At 42.2% G+C, this 26,236-nt stretch overlaps 1 protein-coding gene across 3 annotated transcripts in view; it reads left to right on the top strand.

Annotated features, from left to right (window-relative positions):
- The window catches only part of UBE3C (ubiquitin protein ligase E3C), a 95,781-nt gene that overhangs the window by 35,181 nt on the left and 34,364 nt on the right, over nt 1-26,236 (top strand). For all 3 annotated transcript variants that reach the window (XM_083189004.1, XM_083189003.1, XM_083189005.1), the window contains exons 12-19: nt 11,483-11,569; nt 12,049-12,206; nt 15,038-15,270; nt 19,318-19,422; nt 20,617-20,704; nt 22,877-22,974; nt 23,888-24,020; nt 24,802-25,049. In XM_083189004.1, the coding sequence (XP_083045130.1) occupies nt 11,483-11,569; nt 12,049-12,206; nt 15,038-15,270; nt 19,318-19,422; nt 20,617-20,704; nt 22,877-22,974; nt 23,888-24,020; nt 24,802-25,049 (1,150 nt within the window). The remainder of the gene's footprint in view (nt 1-11,482; nt 11,570-12,048; nt 12,207-15,037; nt 15,271-19,317; nt 19,423-20,616; nt 20,705-22,876; nt 22,975-23,887; nt 24,021-24,801; nt 25,050-26,236) is intronic.

Below are 26,236 nucleotides of genomic sequence, written 5' to 3'. Positions count from 1 at the left end.
TTCTTTTTAAATAAGTTGTTCAAATAATTTAGTTCTACTTATTCTGGTATTGATTTTTTTCTTTTATGTTAAGTGGGCAAATGAGGGAACTCTACGTGTTGGCATGTCACTTACTGAACCAAGTATGCTGATAATTACATTTCAAAGGCAAATGTCACGTTAAGAATCCCAGGCTCTATTACAGTAACACCAAGATTTAGTGTTTGATTCAATTTAGAAGTCAATTTAACCTTGGTCTTTCCGTAGCTACAAACAACCAATATTTGTTGTGGCTCCCCAGGGCATGTCAGGTCTGCACTATTGATTCCACTAATCTTTAAAGTGCATTACAAGTCTACTTAGCTGCTCTATTCATTTGCGGCTTTATCAGGAGGCATGTTTTCATTCAGAGGATTTTTACAGTTGATTGGTTAATCAAACAACTGCTTGTGAGCTGTCTATATATCAGTGTCTGCATTTAACTGGAGTACTCGGAAGGGCATGTAGATTGTAGACCAGAAGTGACCAACCTGTAGCTCAACAGCTGCTGTGGAACCAATGGTCATCTTGTGATCAAGTCTTCAGAGCATGCTGAAGTTTGTAGTTATTTAACCGTTAAAGCGAAATTAATTAGGATTGTGCATCTTCTAGACCAGTGGTTCTCCATTCCAGTCTTCAAGTACCATCAATAGGCCATTTTTTTGTGTATTTCTTAACTCACGTAGATTTAATGGTGTTAACCTATATTGCCTGGTCCGTAATTATCCCACATGCTTTCACTGACAGAAATCCAGAAAATGTGCAATGAAAAACTAAAGGTTGATGTTGGGAACCAATGTTCTGGAGATATTCGGTTGTTCTGCAAGTGCCCATTAGTAATAGTGTGTGTTGCTCCCAAATGCTTTGGGTTAAATTTGTCTATTACTTTTTCACAGAAATAATGGGCACCCGTGGCACTTGCAATTGTTGGCAAAACAATTGAATAGCTTCCGTGATAAAAACCCTAATACAATTGAATTGCACCTTTTAGAGTTTTCCTGAATTCAGACTCCGTATAAAGTTTACAGCGTTGGACATCTGTATTGATATAAGGGATGGGATTTCTAGATGGCCCCAGTGTCCTACAACATTGATGTATCTGTTTCTAAACCGCAGCAAAGGATCATACTGAATCACAGCTGTGATGATAACCAGTGTGGGCTGAAAGTGGTATGGCACAATGTATGGTGAATAGAGGTGGTTTCAGTGCTGTTTAAAAGCTCTACTTGATGAATGCACGTACAGTATGTGGAACACTCGCTTGACACTCCCAACTATAGTGGGGGCAGCCATTTTGTGCGCAAGCTCCTCTATGCACTGATAATAGTTATTTGTCTTAAATGGTGTGCAAGGCTTTTCCTGAAAGAAAAGTCAGTTTAGGTGACTGCAGTTTGCAATGTAGAAGATTTCCCTGTGTAAATGAATTCTGTCTTTTCTCACATTCTGACTGATGGCTAATTTGTTAAACGCCTTTCTATGGCACCAGACATCTACTTAATGTTTCTTGTTAGATGTTGTCTTTCTTTTTCTTAGCTATGCAAAAAATACTGTAATAGTTTCTCTCCAGATTTTATAAGGATATTTATCTCTTAAAATAACATTATAGTTTGCAGTATGGCTTCTCAACCTGCAGCATAAACAATCAACTAGACTTAGCTTGTTGGTTCACATTTCCAAAACTAAACATGTGCAATCGTGTTTTCCTGGATAGTAACTGGACATTTTAAGTTGAATACACACTAGGCAATATGCTGTCCGGTCCGGGTGCCGGACGCGATCCTGACAGTCGGGATCTCGACAGTCATTTACCCGACATCGGGATCCCGACTGTCAAAACGCAGACAGACAGTTGCCTGACAGCCACCCGCTATTTTCCCTCGTGGGGGTCCACGACCCCCATAGAGGGAGAATAGAGTAGGTGGCGAGCGCACCCTCTAGAAGATAGTAGACAGGTTCTGATTGATTGCCCATAGCAATATCACATGTGACGTAAAGACAGAAAAGGTGTAAAGCAGCACCAGAATAAATAAGGTAATAAATTATTGCTCTACCAAGTGAATCAATATGAACAATTTTAAAGGCACAATAAAATTAATAGGATAAAAAAACATAAAAGAAAATCACAAATCCAAGGACCATGTGCAAACAGGGTTGTGATTAGAACTGCAAGAAAAATTAGACCTAAACTGCACAGAACCGAGCTTAAAGTCCCTTTTGGAGGAGTCCTGCAAATAATTTGTGATCCTGGATGGTGATGTCCTTATGGCTTTAGATGTAGTAATTACCAAGTCCAGACAGCCTCAACCAGTGTGCGGGTTGCATCCAGGTCTCGAATAGCAAGGTACTTCCAGATTTTGGGACAGCCCTTCAGATGAATAAGCAGGTGAATTGTAGGTTCTTGTAGCAACAAGTCCTGAATCACCAATGCGTTTCACTGAACAGTCAGCTTTTTCAAGGTGTCTCAGTGCTGTGCCAATCCACATATTAATACCAGGGTTGCCTACTTTTGAAAAATAATATCAGGGAGAAAAGCAACACCAGGGGGCAGGCCTTGCAATGCATCAAACATGGACGTCCTATCACGGGATTCCCAGCAATGAGGAACAGAAAGTCAGGTCATTGGATAGTGCTGATACGATTACTTACTACGCAAGCTGCAGTCATAGGAAATCCTTCTTCCCCTGATTACAGAGTAGCTGATGGCCTCTATACAAAGTTCTATTGATGTAACCTTGGATTAGTTTTATGAAGAATATAGCAATATTGCAACTGCAGGTAACTGTTACTCCCTATTGTATATATCATTTATTTATTAATAAACCCCAATTTTGAGAGCAATAACTGATTTGCACCTGCAAGGTCTCTGCAAGCAGGCAGAATCCAGGTTCCTGCAACCCATCAGATCTGTGAGGGTTCAAATAATTTGTATCTGACAGGTTGTATCTCCCCTACACCAAAACTTACATTATCAACATTTTTGCCAGGGGAGGAGGAGGGAAGACTATAGACTACTACAAGGAGGGAGAGGAGGATGAGAGTAAGGAGAGGGGTTAGGTAAGCATGGGCTGTCTACATGGAATGTAGCAAAGAGAAGAGACCCAGTGAAGAGAGCCAGTGAATACTTACATACAGTTCACTTCTCTTTGCAGTCTGGCAGCGTCTTCACTCCCGGAAGATGACCCCTTTCTAGAGCCGCAGTCTGGCAGGGTCTACACTCCCAGAAGATGACCCCTTTCTAGCACCGCAGTCTGGCAGCGTCTTCACTACCGGCTGATGACCCCTTTCTAGCACAGCTACCGCTGTGCTTCCTCTGGGCTTCTGCGATATGTACTACACATGCGCAATGACGGCACAGTGTCATTGTGCATGCGCAGTACACATCACGAAACGTACGTGATGACGCTGTGCCGTCATCGCGCTTGCGCAGTACGCACCGCGGAAGCAAAGATGCAGCTCCAGGAGAAAGGGGTCCTCTTCCGGGAGTCTCACGGACATTTTGGGAGAGTCGGCAACCCTGATTTATACCCTGACTTCCTGTTGGGTCATTTGCATATTAAATTGATTCACTTGTTTAATATAGCTAATAATATAACGACAGACTCTGAGACAGAACTGTATAAATAAATTATACATAAAACACTATAAAATTCAAAATATAAATAAAAATTGTTCAAAGGAGGTACTTTAAATGTATCCTCGTTTGGTCATTTACTTCCGGGTTGTTCCCAGGTTATAGAAGTAAAATATGCTCAATATATGCGTGCCTCCTTTGAAAGGCAAATTCCCGGTGAAGGAGTTATACCCGGTAATTTGCCTTTTAATACGGGTTTTTATGCAGTGAGAACGGGTCAACCTGTGTCTGCATACCCGGATCTCCTACACGGGTAAAAAGAAGGGTTTTACCCGTGTATGAGATCCTGGTATGCGACCCGTTCACACTGCAAAAAAACCCTGTGTTAAAAGGCAGATTTCCGGGTCGACATGCTAGACCCGGGAATTTGACTGCAGAGAGAACGGGGTATAAAAATGCTAATTATGCTAAGGCAGTGGTTCCCAAACTGTGTGCAGTGTCACCCTGGGGTGCCTCAGTACACATGCAGGGATGCCTTGGATTGGTGGTCCAGAATCAATTCAAATTATTTATGGTCAATATAATTAGCAGCCATCAGCACTGTTTTTGCCAATCATACAATATGTGGACAAACCAAAGTAAATCTGGTCTCTCACCACATAATTAAACCTAAGTATGACACATAAACACAATTTACTTAATTTAATAATTATTTTAAAAAAATTGAATAAGAAACGTTTTGCCTAGGGGTGCCCTTGAAAGAATGCTGATGCTCCAAAAATTTTGGGAACCACTGTGCTTAGGGGTTAATTGAGAATTTCGTACCCATTGCAGCTGCTTCTCTGGATGACTTGTTGAGGTGTTTGCTAATTTTGGGTTAACTGTTTAACACTGATAACCCTTGGCTTGTATCCAGTGCTAATCTTCTAAATAAGCTGGGATCACTGACACCCAGGTGTGATATTGAACATACCACACAGTACTTTCTGTGAAAACCTTGCATCTGTATTCCCAACTCATGTGTCAGTAGTGCATTCATTGACCTTTCTTTCAGAGGATGAATGAGCAAACCTATATTTGATCTTTTCCTTGTAATTGCCCTTTGATTATGTTTTCCCTAGAGATTTACCTTTGTATTTAAATTTTAATCTTGATGGGTTATCAACAAAATGCTATCAGTGCTGAAAAGGATGAATTGTCTTGACCAAAGCACTGGCCATTTACAGCTGGGTGATGGGACACTTGAATAGATGTCAGAGTTCTGGGTGACATCTTGTAGCTTGGTAGAGGTGACATTATTATAACGCTTCCTTTTAAGTCTATTGTGTTTTAAAATTCATTATCTTAAATGATTGTAGTGGGAAATAGGCCCATGTTTATGACTGTGGCATATTTAGGAGAAACTTGCATTCGGCTAATTACGTTTTATGGGTGTTTCTTCTGAATAAAAAGTTAATGAGTCATTTAATCATTGCATAGAAGGAATTTCACACTTCATTTTACGGTCTGTAGGCAAACCTGAATCCGTTCCGTGCCATGGCTGGATGAAATGTCTTTAGAAACATAAGTTACATGCCGTTAGTTTTTTTTTTTTTATGTTTTAAACAATCTAGTGAGATTGTAAAATTATTTTTAAGGTACTTGTCACCGTACGGCTTGGCGATAGCCATTTTCTTAGCTGACACAATGTTTCGAGGCATGAAACTCTTAGTGTTCTATGTTAATGAGCTGTTAAGCTTAGTAGCTGAGGAAATGTACAGTAGCTATCCTGCTACAATATTGTCATACTCATGCTTTATGGCATACTTGGTTAGTGATAAAGTGGAGAGAGGGAAAGTAACATCCAGCTCCTGTCATGTTACAGATGGTGTTTGGCAGTTAGGACCTGCTTTGGTTGGTACTTTGGGACCGATTCTGACGCTGGACCGCGAGGGTTTAGAGCCCAGGAAGCAGTTAAACGCCGCCCCACACAACTGAAATCCCGCCCATGTGCATGGCTGCCAATGCGTTAGCAGCCATGCACACAGTGAAAATCCATTTGGAATCTCTCACCATCGAACGGACCCCTCCCCCTTGTCACAAGTGCTAGTCTAGGCTTATTCGTGGCCGCGAAGGCCGTGGGGAGAAGGCTTCTGATGATGTTACCCCTCCCCCCAAAGGGCCGCGTGGTGTCAACCACTCTGCGAGCAGCCAGCAAATGCTAGCCTTCACTGTCGGTCTTCATATAGACGGCTCCCACTGTGAATTCACAGCAGAGCGAAAAAGTCTGAATCGGGCCCTTTTATCTCTCCAACTTTTCTCTCTTAGCTTTGATATTTATGTCCCTTGGACTGGTCATATGGACTCTGGGAACCTGAGCTTTTAGGCCCAAGTGGGTGGGTTTGAGAAAGGGGATCGGGTAGAGAGGTGTAATGCCAACCACTGGGCTCGGCCCACTGTGTAAGAAATAATGAGTAAAGCAGACACTAATGTATCTGCTTTTGAGGATCCTTCAGATACAGAATATCCGTCTATAACTAAAATGTTCCCTGACATTGGTTGTATTTAATTATTTTATAGCAAACATATAGACTTAGAATATTCTGTTTTCTAAATTAAAATTTAGAACGGTTGAAGATTAAGCAAAAGTGCCAATATACATCAAAAAGCACTTCCTTATTTGAAAGTAATAAAAGGGTCCACTGCACATAAGTAGAGGAAATGGCTTGTTTTATTGACTGAATGTTTATCTATTTCACTTAAACACTAGACCTTCTATAATTATGGTTTATACTTGCAAAGTTGAAAAGTCGTCACACAGATGTCGCGGGGGCCATAGAGGCGCTCTGCCAAGGAGCTATGCTAAATGTACACTCCACATCTGGTCACTCGGCCATTTCCTCTGTAGTTACATTTAGGCTGGTGCTTCGCAAGGTCACATTTCATAGTTGCATTGTTCAGATTGCTCCAGTGCTCAGTTTGTCACTAATAAGTGCCTAAAAGATGTTAACAAATGAAAATCCTACTCTATACTAAAACTTAATGGGATTTTTAAAATTGGGCTACTGTCTGGCATTGTCACATACTGGGCCTTTTAGTCGAGAGTAAGTATACTTAATAAAAATATCACTTCTTAATCCTCCAGGCTCTGTTTTCTGACCTGCTTTCCTTCTGCATAACCTTTCTCTCATTGAGCTAATGTGGTCTCTCAGCCAAGATACAGGTGTGTACCAGCGCTGGATGAACCAATCTATAGTAAGAAAAGCTAAAATAAGGGAATATAATGGAACGGTTTGTGCTATATAAACAATTTAAGGTACTTGTGTATTATCATTATCACGGCGCCCATCGCATCGCAAACCACTAATTAAGGTATACGATGGGACCCGATTTGAGGGTTTTAAGGGCTGACTGTACAACTTTAATATCGCATCGCATGCCATTATAATGGCATGCAATGCGATACGACGCGATCATAGACGATTTTACATTATACAGCCATCCTGATGGCTGATTCCTATGTTAAATGCACCCCCCAGACCCGATTTTTAATTGTACAGCCACCCTGATGGGTGACTACTATGTTAAATGCCACCCCCCCCCCTTGTTAACGCCACCCCACTATCAACGCCAACCCGAAGAGTGGCGAGCGCAGCGGTATGCGTCCTCCGACCTTTTCATACCCCCACTATCCACGTCCGCGTGGAGTTGATTTTATATAGTGTGGCGAGCCGCCGAGCCCGAAGCGTGGCGAGCCCCGCTAGGGGACGTGGAATACATGTGAAGTAATCCGCGTCCCCTCGCGGGGCTCGCCACGCTTCGGGCTCGGTGGCTCGCTGCGCTCGCCACACTATATAAAATCAACTCCACGCCGACGTGGATAGTGGGGGTATGAAAAGGTCGGAGGACACGTACCGCCGCCCCTCGCGGCCTCGCTGCGCTCGCCACGCTTCGGGTTGGCGTTCATAGTGGGGGTGGCGTTAAAAATAGGGGTGCATTTAACATAGTAATCACCCATCAGGGTGGCTGTACAATGAAAAATCGGGTCTGGGGGTGCATTTAACATAGGAATCACCCAATTTAATATACAGTAAAAAAAAAATCGAAATGGAATTCCATAGTACATAGTGGGGCAGATGTTTCAAGCCTTAACGAGAGATAAATGCAAGGGTGATTGGGAGATAAACATCCAGTCAATCACCTGCTAACTGCCATGTTACAGGCTGTGTTTGAAAAAAGGATACTTATGTATTATCTGGGCTCCCATGTTAAATGCACCACATTTTTTCATACCCCTACTATCCAACTACGCATGGAGTTGATTTTATATAGTGTGGCGAGCGCAGCGAGCCACCGTGCCCGAAGCGTGGCGAGCGGACGCGGTCTCATAAGAAAAACGGGAGCCCAGATATTACATAAGTGCCGAAAAAAGTCAGTAAGGAGCTGATTGGCTGGACGTTATCTCTTTATCTATAACCACTGAATATGAGGATTTTAGTTTGTAGTAAGTGAACTAGGACATCTCCAATACCATTTGCAGCAGAAATGTATCAGGTGACCAGTAAGTCCCGGTATATAGTTGTAGAGTAGGTGTTTTCCAACAGGCTCGCAGATCAGGGTATTAGGTAGACCTAGGTGACTATGAATGTCAATTGCCGCCTGGATATGATGTTGGTAGAAGGTACTTAGTGGAGAAAGTAAAGTGTCTGCAATGTCCAGAAAACAATAAGAAGCAAACTCAGTGGTGAAAAATCTGAATATATATCTTGGCTCAATAATGCCCCTTTCCCACTGCAGGCTTTACACGGTAAAATGCCGTTTTTTTAGCCTTTTTAAACGGCTAGAGCTGCAGTGGGAAAGCTCCAGGTTGCTTTACACGGGTAACAAATACCGGTATTTGTTAACCGGGTAAAAAGCAGTGTTTTTACCGTGTAAGAGCCGTTTTTTCGGCAGTGGGAAAGGGGTAGCCCTTTACCCGTTAAAAAAAAAAAACGGCATGGGGTCCCCCCCCCACTGCCGTAACCAGCACCAGGCTGAAGGAGCCGGGGCTGGTAATAAAAAATCAGGAAACCCGACAAATAGGGGTTCCCTGATTTTTTACAACCAGCTCCAGGTTCGGGGCTGGTTCCCAAAATACGGGGGACAAAATGACTAGGGGTCCCCCGTATTTTAAGAACCAGCCCCAGGCACAACCAGCCAGCAGGGTAATGCCACAGCCGGGGGACACTTATTATATAAGTTCCCGCGGCCAAAGCATTAACCCTACCGACCAGTCAGCCTGGCCAGGGGCCCTGGGGAAGTGGGGACCCCCCCAATAAAGGGCCCCCCCCCTCCAGGACTTACCTGACCAGGCTGAAGCCTGGTGCTGTCCTCGATGCCCCTGGGCGGTGGGCATCGAGCTGATGGTATGGTGTAAAAAATTGAATAAAAACCATTGTCTTTTACTGGTGAACTATGAGTCCCAGCAAGCCTCCCCCGCAAGCTGGGACTTGGAGAACCACAAGTCCCAGCCTGCGGGGCATTAAAGGGCCCGCTGGGTCTTGTAGTTCCACAGTAAAAGAAAGAGTTAAATAAACACACTGACACACGTGAAAAATAAAAGTTTAATACATACATAACACATACATACTGATACTTACCTATCTTGAGCCCGTAGGTAGCCCTGGTCCTGATGTCCTGGTCCGTGTCGGCGTCTGTATCCATGTCGGCATCCCTGTCGGCGACAGCGTCGGCGGTCCGGAGTCCGAAGAAATCCATTTGGGAAGCTGTGGAAGGAAACCATACTCACCTGTCCCAGCGCGACGTAGTCCAGGTAAGTTCTTTGCAAAAAAACAAACCGAACACCCGAACCAAGCGGACACGGAGACGCACGGTGTTTGTTTACATCGTGCGGCTGCGCCTCCCGAATGCCGCTATTGGCCGCCTTGCGGCCAAGGCGGCCAATAGCGGCATTCGGGAGGCGGAGCCGCACGATGTAAACACCGTGCAGCTCTCAGCTGTCCGCTTGGTTCGGGTGTTCGGTTTGTTTTTTTTGCAAAGAACTTACCTGGACTACGTCGCGCTGGGACAGGTGAGTATGGTTTCCTTCCACAGCTTCCCAAATGGATTTCTTCGGACTCCGGACCGCCGTCGCCGACAGGGATGCCGACATGGATACAGACGCCGACACGGACCAGGACATCAGGACCAGGGCTACCTACGGGCTCAAGATAGGTAAGTATCAGTATGTATGTGTTATGTATGTATTAAACTTTTATTTTTCACGTGTGTCAGTGTGTTTATTTAACTCTTTCTTTTACTGTGGAACTACAAGACCCAGCGGGCCCTTTAATGCCCCGCAGGCTGGGACTTGTGGTTCTCCAAGTCCCAGCTTGCGGGGGAGGCTTGCTGGGACTCATAGTTCACCAGTAAAAGACAATGGTTTTTATTCTATTTTTTACACCATACCATCAGCTCGATGCCCAGGGGCATCGAGGACAGCACCAGGCTTCAGCCTGGTCAGGTAAGTCCTGGAGGGGGGGACCCCTTTATTGGGGGGGTCCCCACTCCCCCAGGGCCCCTGGCCAGGCTGACTGGTCGGTAGGGTTAATGCTTTGGCCGCGGGAACTTATATAATAAGTGTCCCCCGGCTGTGGCATTACCCTGCTGGCTGGTTGTGCCTGGGGCTGGTTCTTAAAATACGGGGGACCCCTAGTCATTTTGACCCCCGTATTTTGGGAACCAGCCCCGGACCTGGAGCCTGGGGCTGGTTGTAAAAAATCAGGGAACCCCTATTTGTCGGGTTTCCTGATTTTTTATTACCAGCCCCGGCTCTTTCAGCCTGGTGCTGGTTACGGCAGTGGGGGGGACCCCACGCCGTTTTTTTTTTTTTTAATTCCCCCCCCCCTATCTTTACACTGCTTAAACGGATTTTTAAACGGGTAAGTGTGAATGTGACAAAAACAGCTTTTAAACGTTTAAAAGCTGCAGTGGGAAAGAGTCTTTATGGCTCTTACCCGTTTAAAGACCCGTTTAAAAAAAACGGGTCATTACCCGTGTAGGCAGTGGGAAAGCAGCATTAGTTTACCTGGGATCAGAGTCTCCCGGCTTTATCAGAACGTATGTGATACAGTATAACGTATAATAGATTACATTTATTTATACTCTGGTAACCATATAACCTTAGTAATAAGGGGTGGGGTGAATCAAACACCTAGAGTATATTCGCATAACAGAACCAGCTATTTTAGAACATTTGCATCTGTTTTTTAAGCTAGGGATGGTTTTACAGGTAGTTGTGATCAGGGGCCTAGCTAAAGTAGGTTCAGGGGGAGCAGCTGCTCCCAGTTATGATGCAGCAGGTAAGTGCTCACCTCCTAAGTACCATGGTCATCTTTCCATTTCTTTACAGTGTACTACTGCAGAGTGGCACTTACAGTATGCTGTCCTGGCAGGCTCTGTCTTTCCTCACCAATGCTGGGAGGAAGTGTAACTGTGCCGAGCCTGTTGGGACATCCCTGGGTTAAGGTGACACCTCCCGGCATCATATTTTCATATTGTTTATATATTTATGTCTGCTTTTATAGTAGAAACCTTTTATTTTAGAGAACTGAGGGGTAGATGTATGAAGCAGTGAGACAGGAGAAGTGGCCCATGACAGCCAGTCAGCACTGAAGTAGCATCTATAATTTGCATAATATAAAATTATACCGAGCAGCTGATTGGTTGCCATGGGCCACTTCTCCTCTGGCTCACTTCTCCCTTATCACTGTTTCATACATCTAGCCCTCAAGGTGAGTTGGTCCTGATCATATTCTCTAATGCCAGTGTCACTGGACGCCATCTTATTGCTGTTCATAAAATGACTGAACAGATGATGTGATGTTGGTAAATGCTGTCCTGTGTTCTCACATGCTGCTTATATTTTTCTTTCAGACTACTTTACAGTCTAGCCTTTAATGCTAGGTTTTTAAGACACCTTTGGTACTTAATTTCATCAATGACGACAAAAATGATAACAGGGTATGTATACTGAAATTATGATTTTCATGACATGTGCATGTTGTCAGTAACAGATTATGGGCCTTATTTTGGTTCATTCTTTCTGACAAAATCCTTCTTAGATGGGCAAAACCATGTGCACTGCAGGTGGGGCAGGTGTTACTTGTGCAGAGAGAATTAGATTTGGGTGGAGTTTTACTTCAAAGTGAGATCTATATTGCAGTGTAAAAATAAAGCAGTCAGTATCTTCCCTGCACAGAAACAAAATTACTCACCCAAATCTAATTCTCTCTGCACATGTTACATCTGCCCCCCCTGCAGTGCACATGGTTTTGTCCATCTAAGAAGGATTTTGTCAGAAAGAATGAACCAAAATAAGGCCTTATGTCTCCTTATCTATTGTCCATCTATCACAAATGTAACTTTATTCATAAACTTTCATTGCCGTCAAGATTGCTTGCCCATAATAGGTAACCTAATCTCGGTGTCTTTGTTATTAGGTCTATGGTGCCGCTCCTGCAGGTGATTTCAAGGGGGTCTCCAATGTCATTCGAAGACTCTAATCGGATCATCCCACTGTTTTACCTGTTCAGTTCATTATTTAGCCATTCCCTTATTTCAATACACGATAATGAATTCTTTGGTGACCCCATTGAAGGTAAGAATACTGAATCTATTCAGGACAAATTTGAAATGCATCTGTTGTCTACACACGTATTGAAGGCTGCTATTTTGGGGCATCTGTCATTTGCACGTATAGGGAAACAACCACTTTGGGGGCATCTGTTGCAGATATTTCGACAAATTTGTCATCTCCAAATGTAGTATTGTCATTGGTGCTTCAAATCAATTCACTCAGTTAGTGACATCAGTCTGGTGGTTTTTAAGATGTATTTTGTGGGAATGCTAATGTTCTGTTCTACCAAGGTTGCTTTACATTGGTTAACCGTACAGCACATTTTTCTACATTGATTGCAACGTAGTTATTGCAAAATATCACAACAATGTCTGACACCTATGTCGTGATGAATTTTAAATTCGCTCCTGTTCCAATTAGTCCAGTGTTTCTTAAACTGTCAAACCCTAACAGTGCAGGTTTGCAATGTAGCCTCACAAATAATTAGTAGCACCTGTAGATGATCTGGTAAACATGCACGGTTAGTGTTTTGTGATAAACACTGATCTAGACTGGAAATTATATGAAACGTATTGGCGTCTACAGGAAGTGGATAAGTTCTAACGAACAAAAAGTTGGGCCACCACATGGCTTTTATGCCCAGTGCCATTGAGCCTAACAATATCTGGAATTGTGCTGAAGGGTATGCAGCTCTGTTGATGCCTTCTGCAGTGTTTTAAATATCCCATGAAGACTCCATTCTGTAGTCTGGTGTCTGAGTATGACTTTACCTGTGGATAGCATATGATTATCCTCAGATGATTGACAGTGAGTAAGTCATTGTTCTCCTGAAAGACACCCCTCCCGTCAGTAAAGAAATGCAGCATATGATGTAAAAGTGATCACGCTGTACCGTTAATTAATGAGAACTCTTGACTATGTATCCTAATGGAAAGACTGTTCCAAAAATGCCAAGATTATGGAACCAATAGAACTCTTCATTGTGGGGGGCAAAGGCTATGGGGTTGTACAGTACTCTAGGTTGGCACACATCCATTGCTGTGATCATGGTCTGGGTTAAGTAATTTCATTTAATAAACTTTTTGGTTTTGGGGGGGGGGGGGGGGGGATGCACAAAACCATGTGCACTGCAGGTGGGGCTGATACAAATGTGCAGAAAGAGTTAAATTTGGGTGAGGTGTGTTCAATCGGAAATCTAAATTGCAGTGTAGAAATAAAACAGCCAGTATTTACCCTGCACAGAAACAAAATAACTCATCAAAATCTAACTCTGTACATTTTATAACCGCCCCACCTGCAGTGCATATGGGTTTGTCCATTTGCAAACAAAGCGTGCCCTGTGATCAGGTCTGAATTAGGCCCTTAGTAACATGCAGTGGTAGATGTGACAATCTACTTGTTGCATTCCAAATTATTGTACAGGTAACACGATGCCAGAGTAGACACGGACTCCTTCATAAAGACCAAGAAGGCTGTGTTATGGCAGTGCTTGACTGCCTCTGCAGTGTTCCCTCGTTAGAGGATAATTGTGGTGGTTGTTTAAAGGGATACATGCGGATTACCGGTGGTCAGGAATACCGACATATACTTACCCTCCCCCTCCCTTCTAGCAGCCTAACCCTAACCCCCCCCCCCTCCACCTATAACCTAACCATCGTCACTAGTTTCTAAGCCTTTGCCCATACTCTGACACCTAAACTTAACCCCCCTCCCCCTGCCCAGCAGCCTAACCCTACCTTCTAAGCTTTTTTTTTTTATCCTACATTTGTCTTTGATACTTGTATTGTTTTGTGTCATGTAGCAGCTCTGTTCATGTACTGTGTACTATGCATAGGAATATGATGAAGAGAAGCGGTCATTCAGATGTAATTTTTCGGGTTGGGATAATTTGGTCTACAGCATTATGGTCGACGGTCATTAGGTCGACATGGTTTTAGGTCAAAAGGTCGTAAGTTCAACAGGTCATTAGTTCCACATTGTTTTGGTCTACAGTAAAAAGGTCGACATGGGGTTTTTCACTGTTTTTTTTTTTTACCTGAATGTCGATATGGACACAGTTTTAAGTGCACCGGATCGCTCGATGCGCTTGCGATGCGTCGGGCACAGTGCCTCGCTATGCTCGGCACACTATTTTGTTCTCCCACCACGTCTTAGTAGATGGTAGGGCATGAAATACTGCCTGTCGGCACATTTCGGCTCAAAAAAACAGTGAAAAACCCCATGTAGACCTTTTGACCATTGTCAACTATTGTCAACCTAGACAATGTCGAACAAATGACCTTTTGACCTAGAACCATGTCGACCTTTTCCCATGTCGACCTAATGGTGTCTACCTAATGACTGTCGACCATAATGCTGTAGACCAAATGACCGCATCCCTAATTTTTCAACCATGAAAGATGGATTAATTAAAATAGAGAAGTGTTTTAGTTCGCTGCTGCTTAATGTTTTACACAAACTCCTGCAGAATTTGTTTGTCATACAGCCTTTGTTATATATTTTATTTTTATTTTTTTATGTACTATTTACTTTTGATTGAAGGTTAGAGTTATATTTATGTATAAAGGGCTGTAGTTAGTGCATGTGTGCAGCCTATGGGCACTTTTTCCATACAAATGGCCTCTAAATATGTCTGGTAGCACTGTGGGGAGATGTATCAAGCCTTCTAAGGAGGTCAAGTGGAGACGTTTTCCATAGCATCCAGTCACCTTATAGCCATCATTCATTTAGTTCATGTTCATAAAATGAGTGATAGAATCTGGTTGATTTCTTTAGACAACTCTGTACAAGAGTGTGATGCACTTTATTGCAATGAAGCTCCACACTGACTCTTTTTTTCTTTTTGCTGCTAGTGACTGGACAGAGACAATCATCAATGATGCCTTTCACATTAGAAGAATTAGTCAGTCTTTCTCGCTGCTTACGAGATGCTTGCTTAGGAATCATCAAGCTGGCCTATCCTGAGACAAAGCCGGAAGTGCGGGAGGAATACATGGCGGCCTTTCGGAGCATTGGAGTCACCACCAATGTTGAGATGCTACAACGTATCCAAACTGAGCAAAAACGGTGGATTCAGCTATTCAAGGTACTTGTGAAATCATCTTATTCTTCTTCTTGGTCAATCATGTATAGTCATTGGAGCCAGCAGAGACTGGCGGAACTTTATCATTCTACAAATGATCTTTTACTATTTTTTGTTTTGGTTTATGTGGCATTTAGATTTGTTAAATGACTACAGTATATGTTTTCCCTTATTCCTTCCTTCTCTTGTCTATGTACAGTACCTAATGGCATTTCATGACTATAAGAAGTAGTACAGAAGTACCTTCACTTCAACCCAACAAGTTATTTTTGATTCTGTGTCTTAATCCAGAGGTGTAAATTCGGAGATGAGTATTTTTTTTGTTTTTCCAAGATCTATTGGAAAAACAAGTAATTGGAGCATTTGTTATTCTCGACTTCATCAGTTAGAAGACAACCAAATTGATTGTTCTCTGTATTTTTATAACAAGACATAATTGCTAATGGTTTGATATCCAGCTTTTTGTAATAACAGATGTTGGGGTTAATGGAGTAAATGGAAAGTAAATAATTTTCTTGTGGCACTAAAATAAATCTTTTTTTTTTTTTTTTTTTTGTCTCGTTGCTTACCAATGTCAGCACTTGCAGCTTAAAAAAACCCAACACTCTATCAGAACCCTGAATGCATCTAAAAGAGCCACTTCCCCTTTTTTTTTTTTTCCCCAAGCAAACAGATCCAGTCAGCTAAAAGAAACTGCTCATTAAAGACACAGGCGCAGGAGAAATGCATTTTCCAAATTGAATGCTAGATTTACTGTCCGTTTAATACCGGCGACCTCTCGCACAGTAATGTTCAGCTCGAGTCATCAGCTGTCCCTCCAGGTCTTTTATCACTGCTTTTGTCAAGCTATCTATTTAATTGAAAGAAGTTAATTGAATGAAAATGATCAACTAAGCTTGTATTAATATTGCTAATGGAACTTTCTTCTTGGCCATGTTTGGAGAAAGATGTCACGCTAGACTTTAAGAAGGACCCATTAATGCGTGCACTTAACCTGATGGGCTAATTAAGCAATGCTTATTCATTCTACAAGCCTACAATAGCCTCTATCCAACCCATTCGGTCTGATTTTACAACACATTTCACTTACTAGCATAGGCCCGATGAACATTAGCTGAAGTGAGACTAAATGATCATATTTTCATAAGAGAATACAGCGTTAATGTGTCATAATATGCAAGGTTTTCCTGCCACCCATCCATCTCCGTTCCACTTAAGTCTTAAATTCATCCATGCTAATGTTGTTACCAAGTGCTCCTATTTTAGAGCAGAGCACCAGCTAACAGATTTGTCTCCTACAGTAGTTTTCAGTTTAGCGTTATATGGTACTACAGTAGGTTCTTGATCAGATTTTTTTTTGGGGGGGGGGGGGGTTGTGTCATTTTGTATGTTATCTCTCTGTGAATCACCTTGCTATATTAAAATGCTTGTATTTGTTGTGTTCTATTTCAGTGATACTTGATAGGATGTTAAAGGGCTAGTAAATATAGTGCTTGTGATATCCCCATAGACATTCACAAGATGAACTCAACATCTAGGTGGCTATAAGAAAAACGTTCGTCTTTTTTAGTATTTGCCCATATTATTTTCTTCAGGCGCTTATTAATGATTCTAGAATACCATAGCAACCACAGTCACATGATATAGTGAGCAGTGAGTCATTAAAATAAAATATTTTTCTGACCTCCTATAAGCATTGATCACTCTACTCCTCCCACCCCTATTATCATCATCACTTCACAGCTGGGAAAATCTGTGTGGCAGACTATGGGACATTTAACTACCGTTAATTACGGCAGGCTAATTAATTTACCAGGGTTATATAATTATAGTTTACGATCAGGCTGCAGTGAACACTGTTTTTGGTTCAATCCTGAGGGGGCTCAAACAGAAACTGTGATACTGTATGTTCCCTAATGCATTTGTGAATAACTGGTTTAGATAGCACACAACATACATAGTGGGGATGCGGATAACATTCTGGCAGACAGGAGGCTAACAGAAAGAAAGGTACTTGTTTCCTAGCACGGCCACAACGATCATGATTGTGGGCATCGTGAGTAAAAACCAGGGGCATTGCGGCCATCGCATGCACTAAAAAATAGGGTGCGATGGTACCGACGCGATGCCCGCGATTTCCCATAGGGAACAATGTTAAATGCCTCAATTTAGCCGCGATGCCCCCGATTTCCCATAGGAAACAATGTTAAATGGCTCAATTTACCCAAATCATCATAGGGAACAATGGTAAATGGGCCAGAAACCCCCCAAAACACCCCTGAACAGTGAAATGTCCCCCCAAAAGTATTTTACGCCACCCCACGATCAACGCGAACCCGAAGCGTGGCGAGCTCAGCGAGCCCGCGAGGGGCGGCGGTACGCTTCCTGCGACCTTTTCATACCCCCACTATCCACGTTGGCGTGGAGTTGAGAATAGAATAGTGTGGCGAGCCACCGAGCCCGAAGCGTGGCGAGCGCACGCGGATACCTGTGAAGCCCGCAAAGGGACGCGTTTACCTGTGAAGGTATCCGCGTCCCCTCGCGGGGCTCGCCAAGCTTCGGGCTCGGTGGCTCGCTGTGCTCGCCACACTATTCTATTCTCAACTCCACGCCGACGTGGATAGTGGGGGTATGAAAAGGTCGCAGGACTCGTACCGCCGCCCCTCGCGGGCTCGCTACGCTTCGGGTTTGCGTTGATCGTGGGGTGGCGTAAACTACTTTTGTGGGGACATTTCACTGTTCAGGGGTGTTTTGGGGGGTTTCTGGCCCATTTACCATTGTTCCCTATGATGATTTGGTGAAATTGAGGCATTTAACATTGTTTCCTATGGGAAATCGCATCTGGTCCATTTAAGCCTTTTTTAGCCGCATACGACGCGACCGACGCGATTTTGACTTTTTTCAATGGGAAAATCGGGGGCATCACGTCGGTCGCGTCGCAGACCACTAAAAATGACACCCGATGGCCGCGATTGTGGCCGTGCTAGGAAACAAGTACCGAAAAAAGTAAAGGGGGGAATCACTCTGGCACATCACTAAGGAACAGCTGCCCAACTATACTGTGGGTAGGATCCCAAAGACCCACAGAAAATATCCAAATGTGAAGAGAAAGGTTAGTATAGTGGAGTGGCGCTTGACCTTATACAATAGGTGAGAAAAATGTACAAATTTTTTTTTTTTCTCACCTATTGTATAAGGTCAAGCGCCACTCCACTATACTAACCTTTCTCTTCACATTTGAATGCTGACAGAATACTGACGCAGGAATCCCAATTGATGAGGATGCCGGAATCCCAAATGTCAGTTTGAATAGCCGGTTAGCGCTGAACCTGGTTAGTTTTAGGCACTAATGGGGGAACCTTAGGGTTAGGTTTGGGGATGAAGGTTAGGGTTAGGTTGGTGGATGGTGCAAGTGGAATGTAAGAATTGGGATCCTGGCTTCGGCATCCAGTCCGCCAGAGATCCGCATGTATTCTCTATAGCAGGGGTTCCCAATCTTTTTTGATTCACGGCACCCTAGAGAATCAGAATTTTTTTCACGGCACCCCTAGGTCCCAAAAAAATTTATTAGATTGGGTTTCTATGCGATTCTTAGTGGCAGTTATGTGGTAAAGGGCAGTATTTGCTTCTGTTTGTACACATTCTATGATTGGCAGCCACCAGCACTGGTTTTGCTCATAAATAATTAACCATTAATAATTTGAGTTGGTCCTAGACCACCAAGCCGCGGCACCCCTGCTTGTGTCCCGAGGCACCCCAGGGAGCCACGGCACACAGTTTGGGAACCACTGCTCTATAGTGATGTCAAGTTCCAGAAGTGGCTATTACTTAAAGTATAGTTTATACAGTGGCTCTTCCAGTATTCTTACCAATACTTCATAGGTTAAAGTACGGATAGTAAGCACTTTTGATAATGCCGGAGAAAAGACAACTTGCATCATACTGGATATGCAAGTCTTCTCGCTAATTGTTATAGTTTTTTTGTGTTGTATATCTACAGAAATCGTATAGGAATATTTAAACCATAGCTTTGACTGTTACTTCCTGCAGGTAATTACCAACTTAGTAAAAATGTTGAAGTCTCGGGATACCAGGAGAAACTTTTGTCCGCTCAATCACTGGCTGTCCGAACAGGAGAACATTAAAGCTGATAAAGTGAGTCTCTGTATTGTACAATCCAATATTACTTGTCTATGATTTTAATATTCCTGTAGCAATAAATTAACTGTCATATCTTCAACAGTTAAATTCATCTTTAAAAATTAAAGATTCATATACTCAAAAGGGTACTTGTTTTCTAGCACGGCGCCCATCGCATGGTATACCATAAGGCATACAATGGTATGCGATGTCAGCCGATGTTATACAATTTGAAATTGTATACCATCGCATTGTATGCCATATACAATGGTATATGATTTAAAATTGTATAAGCACCCTAATGGGTTTTTTCAATGATAGATAGTGTGGCGAGTGCAGCAAGCCACCAAGCCAGAAGCGTGGCGAGTGCAGCGAGGGGACGCGGAATACATGTAAAGTAATACGCGCCCCCTCGCGGGGCTCGCTGCGCTCACCACACTATTAAAAATCAACTCCACGCCGACGTGGATAGTGGGGGGTATGAAAAGGTCAGAGGACGCGTACCGCTACTCCTCGCTGCGCTCGCCACACTTCGGGTTGCCGTTGATAGTGGGGGTGCATTTAACATTGTAAGCACCCATTAGGGTGCTTATACAATTAAAAATCGTAGAGGGGGGCCATTTAACATTGGAAAAAACCCATTAGGGTGCTTATACAATTTAAAATCGCATCGTATGCGGGTGTATGGCATGTGATGTGATGTGATACAATGCATAAGATGCCATACGACTGAATATCGTGGGCGCCGTGCTAGGAAACAAGTACCCTCAAAAGTTCTGTTTATATTTTGTGTGCTATATAACATTTAGGGTTGTATTCAAATGTTATATGACGCCTGATTTCCTGCTTAAATTGACAGATGATTGGAGGGCAGTATTCAATTGATCTAATTTTTATTTTGCGCACATCACACACATTCTGGTCTGGTTTAGCCATGCATTCGCACATTTTAGCTCACCACACCTGGGGATAGCAAGCAGAAATGCTGGTGAATACCACCCAAAGTGTCCAGCACACAAATTCAGATTTATAAAGGTCAACTCACAGATTGACTACATTGGGCAGGGTCCAGTTCTGTGCCTCCCATATGTGAATGCTGTATGTGGAATGTAGAACCACTTTAAAGAATGTATATGATTTGTCGGGCCAGTATACATCTATATTGTGTGGGTTTGATTCAGTCTTTAAGTTTTCAATATTTTTAAAAAGGTTACCCAGCTGTATGTACCATCTGCTAGACATGTGTGGCGGTATCGCAGAATGGGGAGGATAGGACCTTTACAGTCTACTTTAGACGGTAAGTACATAGAACTGGGAAACAAGTAGTGTTTATATAGCATGTGAGTATTTATTGTTATGTCCATATTGCCATTCTGTGACCACGGTAGGCACTATGCCATGTTTCATATACATATCAAGCAAGAATTTATCACTGAACAAATACTGTAACATTCCTAATTCCATTGCAGCAGGCTGCCCTGGGAATAACTTGATAATTTCTTAAACTGTTTAGGTGAATTTTGCATAGTTTGTGTGATTTTCTTTAAGTAACACATGAACATTAACAGCTTTTACTTTCTTGGCTATAGAAGCACATAAACACTCCACTGTTTCACCTTTTTACTTTTTATAACTAGTATCAGAAGTATAAAGCTACTTGCACACCTATGCAATTACACTTTTACTCCTGCACAATCTAACTTGCAGCCACCATCTGTCTAAAATATCTGATACCGCGCAGCAGAAGTGCATGCATATTGGTCAGCAGTGTATGCACACTTTTGGTCTGATCTCACACCATCAAATCGGATGATTATTAAATAGAACAGAAGATGCATCACTTTTTTTTTTTTTACCGCTTTTATTCCGATTAAACATGATCTAAGGTGCGTTCATGCGATATTGCATCAATGATTCAAAATTGAAAAGATTCTTAGTTTGTACCCTGTTTACAAATGCCATAACATGCATAACCCAAGTCAGCTTATCCAGAGGATACACTTGGTAACCAACATGGCGACACTACAGGGACTCTGCTTTGTGGAAAAGTTCTGTACAGTCTGCTAAAGAAAAAAACAAATGCTTGCTTTAACTCCTATATGGAGCGTAAGGTTTCTGACCAGAGAGTGGATTCTCCCATTTCTAGGAACTCCTATATGAACTTCATTTTGGAGTGTACCTGACCTGTATATCTATAAACCCCACCTTCTGTCTAGTGGACATCTTTGATTTAAAAAAAATATACACTGTGGACAGTTTTAAAGTCCAACATGGTAGCAGCGAGCCAATTGCGGCTTGATGCTTCATCGCCCTGGCCCCTTATATACCAGCTAATATTACCAAGTACAAGGCCAGGAGGTGGAGCAATGAGCCGCTCCTGAAGATTTGAGATGCCACAGAAGTCCTGGATTGGTGGCGGCCACGCTAAAGAGCTGAAAGACTGCCACCCTCCAGGTGAAGAATGAAGATGCTGTGGAAGTCCTGGATGGATGGCGGCCACAAGGTGAAGAATGAAGATGCTGTGGAAGTCCTGGATGGATGGTGGCCACCAGGTGAAGAATGCACATGGTTTGCTGCTGAACCCCCTCTGGCAGGCCTGTCTTGCCACCCAGGACACTTGCCCTGGTCAATCTGCCCATGTTACACCACTACTTGCATTTTCAGGGTTTACTAACTACAGTACATATAGGTAGTATATCAAGGTAAAATAAGGCCTGATAAGCACAAACCATTCCGTACTTTTCATAAATAATACTGGAAACAAAAGCTGATCCAAATAGAGTAGATTCACCATAAGTTTACTATATTAAATTTACTAGCCGTCCATATATGTTCTTATAATTTCTAAAATAATATAACAAGGTACTGAATTGAGCTAAAAGAAAATACTGTTCAGGGTAGAGTAGGGACAGGTTAGGATTTGTGTAACTGGCTTGGCTGCCACTGTAGAAGCTAATTAAGAAGAAAGTTCTGTATAGGAACAGCTGGCTGTATTTACTTGTGATTCCTCATTCCCCTAAGTGGCATTCCTTGGGCTTCTAATGCTGTGTGTATTGACATATTCTGACCATCATTCTCCCCACATTGAAATGTTGATGGTGAAAAGTAGATCAACATGACTAATTGACCAGAGTAATTGAGCTCCGGCTTTCTAATTGAGTCTTACCTTTGCTGTACACGCAGTTCTAGGTTTAAACCCATATTAACCCTTACACGTTCACTGCTTGCTTTGACAATTATGCTATAACATGAAATGTACGATATAAACTTCCATGCATAAAAAAAACCGCAGTAAAATAATTTTAAAATTAAATTGATTTAAACAACTCATTGTTTTGTAATGACGCATATTCCCAAATAAAATTTTAAAGCTTGTTTTGGAAGTGTAATGTTAGGTGTAAACATCTAATGACCAAAGTGGAAGTGGTAGGTTTTTCGCAAGAACTGCTATGGTTTCCTTTTATTCCAGTGGGTATGGAGCCAGCACCCCTGTCTGTTTCTGAAGAGAGACAGTTGGCAATATTAACCGAACTTCCATTCGTAGTTCCTTTTGAAGAAAGAGTGAAGGTAATTCTATTTTGAATTAATTTAGTTATTTTTTGAATGCTAAAATTATATTACAAAATGTATATTATGTTAGCTGTAACTTTCTGCTCTGTTTATGCTCCTCTGCCTTGGAATATGATGCAAAGTTGTGTAATGGGGTTGGTACATTATAAGGCAGGGTTGGTGATTATGGGTGCAAGTAGTACCCAGAGAACAAGACCTTTCTCTGTTGTGTCATTTTGGACTGTGAAATGTGAATGGTCATCCCATGTATAATACTCACAAAGCAACGTGCCAGCTTTGTTTAGTTCTAAAACGCATTTTCTTTTTCTGAGGGCATCAACACAAGGTTAGGGTTATAAAAAAGGTACGTAAAACGTCTACAATTGTTTGTCACAATATAGATGGAAGGTTTTGTACTGTAGTGACTAGTGATAGAGGTTTGTTATCAAAAATTGTAATAAGTATTTTAGCAAGCACAGTCCAGGTAAATGGGGAGTAAGTAGCATCAGTTCTATTCGATTTTAGGAAATCATTTATACGAAATATATTGGTGCTCTTATAGACAGTAGTAGTGATAATTCTGTAAGTATATTTAGCACTTCCTTTGGTGGTCATGATCTTTATACAAGGACTCCACCAGTGCTGGTGTTCCTCTGCATGGCCTCAGGACTCCTTGGTGATTTGGAAGATCTTCGCTCCATTATGCACTATTTTAATTTAATGTAAGCGGCAAAAATAAATCCATATAATATGTATAATTAAATCCATCAGGCATGCATGTACAGTATTTATTAATAGCCAATTTAGGCTGTCCGTGATACTCTGTTGTAGTACTAACCAAATCTTGCCGGTCAGAGACTCTGAAGCAGCTGAAGAACCAGCTTCTAGGAAATGTTACCAATTATCTCTCAACTTGATTGCTTTTTGGCAGATCTTCCAAAGACTGATCTATGCGGACAAACAAGAAGTTCAAGGGGACGGTCCATTTTTAGATGGAATTAATGTTACCATCAGGCGAAATTACATATATGAGGATGCGTACGACAAATTGTCACCTGAAAATGGTCAGTATCCGATTTGCGTGTGGGTTTTTCATGATTTTCTTTCAGTTTAATATGCGATTCCAATATTACTTTTGTTAAGGTTCCTACATTATTCTTTAGATTGTTGAGCAGGGTTTTTAATTCGAGGCAAAATTCTATTACTTTCATGTGTTTTTTGGTCTTGTAAATAAAAAAAATCTGCCAGAATTATTCCTTTTGAGGCCCATTAAGGGTGCGTATGCGTGGTCACAGCGTGATGCTCTCTTTTGAGGCAGGTCCACAAATTAGCCTGTATGTGTGATCATTTTCTGGGCCCGATTCAGACCCTCTCATAGCAAACCGAATTTGGGCCCTTCCCCGATGTTTGGGGTTTGTGCATGTGTGTTTATGCGCATTTGCAAACCACAGGAGGGAACGTTTTACACTTGCCGAGCCGTTCGCTCTACAGGGGGCGGGCAGGTGCGGACACGGGCTGATATCAGGGAAACGCCCAGCGTTTTTATGGGCAACCACATGAAACTACTGGGCGTTCCCTTGGGAATGCAGGCAGGCCGATGCCTGAATCCCAAGCAGGGCAGTGTTGCCCTCCTTGTGTGTGGGCATAGACATGTGGTTGTGATGAGGCATTGTACCATGACACTATTTCTGAATGTTTAAGGGACACCTGATTAAATTTTGGCAACATAGGAAAAAATTTAAAAAAAATTAGACATAATAGGACATACAAATAATATGAAATATTTTACTTTTGTGATGTATAAAACTTTGCTTTGTACAGTTTGACTTTTTCCTGTCCTTTCAGAACCTGATTTAAAGAAGCGAATCAGAGTCCATTTGCTTAACGCACACGGCCTGGATGAGGCCGGGATTGATGGCGGTGGAATATTTAGAGAATTTTTAAATGAGCTGCTAAAATCTGGATTTAATCCTAACCAGGGATTTTTTAAAACTACTAATGAGGGATTGCTGTACCCCAATCCTGCAGCACAAATGCTCGTTGGAGACTCCTTTGCCAGGCACTACTATTTCTTGGGCAGGATGCTGGGAAAGGTAATATATCATGAATTACAAAGGTTACTCGGGGCTGGTGGTTGGTTATTTTATTTTGTAACTTTTTTTTTTTTAGCACATTGAAAGGTTTACTTTTTTATTTTTTGCGGTCCAATTTTTTTTGTCTTGCAATTGTCTGGTTCAAATGTATAAATTGTCATATTTTTATTATTCAAAAATGGTCTACATTGAATGTTGAACGATGTTAATGTTTTTTATTTAAAGTGGCTCACCATTGGATCTACTACTAGTACTAGGGCTGTTGAGCCTGACTAGACGTTGGATTTAAAAGGCTTAATACTGCTTATACTTTTACCTACCTAGCTGCCGCAACGACCAGTGGCGCCGCTGATGGCTGCCTAGGCGCTGTGCAGCTCGGCTGGTATGTGTTCCATGCCTCTATATACCCTAGGGTACATCTAGCGTATACCTGTATGTGTTATGTATATCTGTACTGTCACTGTTGACTGTACCTCACTGGCTGTTGCTCTGCAATCCAAGTCAAATTCTTAGTATATGCAAGTATACCTGGCCAATAAAATTGATTCTGATAAGTAGGGTGAGAACCATGATAGGACAATGTCCTAAAGCACTGGGGAACATAACGTTCATTTAAGATGTTAGTGTTCTACATTGTCAAATGCAGAACTAGGAGGATAAACTGTTTATGCAATAATGGCCACCCAGTTAGTTCAGCATCTGTGGGAGCCAAATCTGGACAGAAGTGAGTGGAGTATATTGTTTTAAACCTCTTAAGAAACTTGTAGAAGTAAGTTTTGGGACAGTAATCTGAGAGAAGGTTTGAGGCATTAAAAATATACTCCGTCACAGATTTCCATCTGTAATAGTTCCTTCTACCCCCACCAGTCTACAGAAAGTGTGGATTTTTTTTTTGGAGTGGGGGGTTACATATTAGGAGATCAATAAAATAAAATAGATGGTATTTTATGGCAACTAACTGAAAACTGGTACAAATACACCTTATTTATGCCTCTCCCCTTAGTAGTCCTTCCAAGCCGTTTGTGCAATGTTGAATATTTATTTTGACAGTCAATTCCCTATTTTCACTGGAGTATAACAATAGCAAAGTAACTGTACTTTATACAAGGATGTATGGATTTGTAGATCCAGGAACAAAGAAGGACCATTTAACATATTTTCCACTGTTCGGTTCACCCATAACCCAA

This window comes from Crinia signifera, chromosome 5 (assembly GCF_055691185.1).
Source record: "Crinia signifera chromosome 5, ASM5569118v1, whole genome shotgun sequence".
Classification (NCBI taxonomy): Eukaryota; Metazoa; Chordata; class Amphibia; order Anura; family Myobatrachidae; genus Crinia; species Crinia signifera.
Note: the sequence above shows the minus strand (reverse complement) of the source record. Positions and strands in the feature narration are given on the sequence as shown.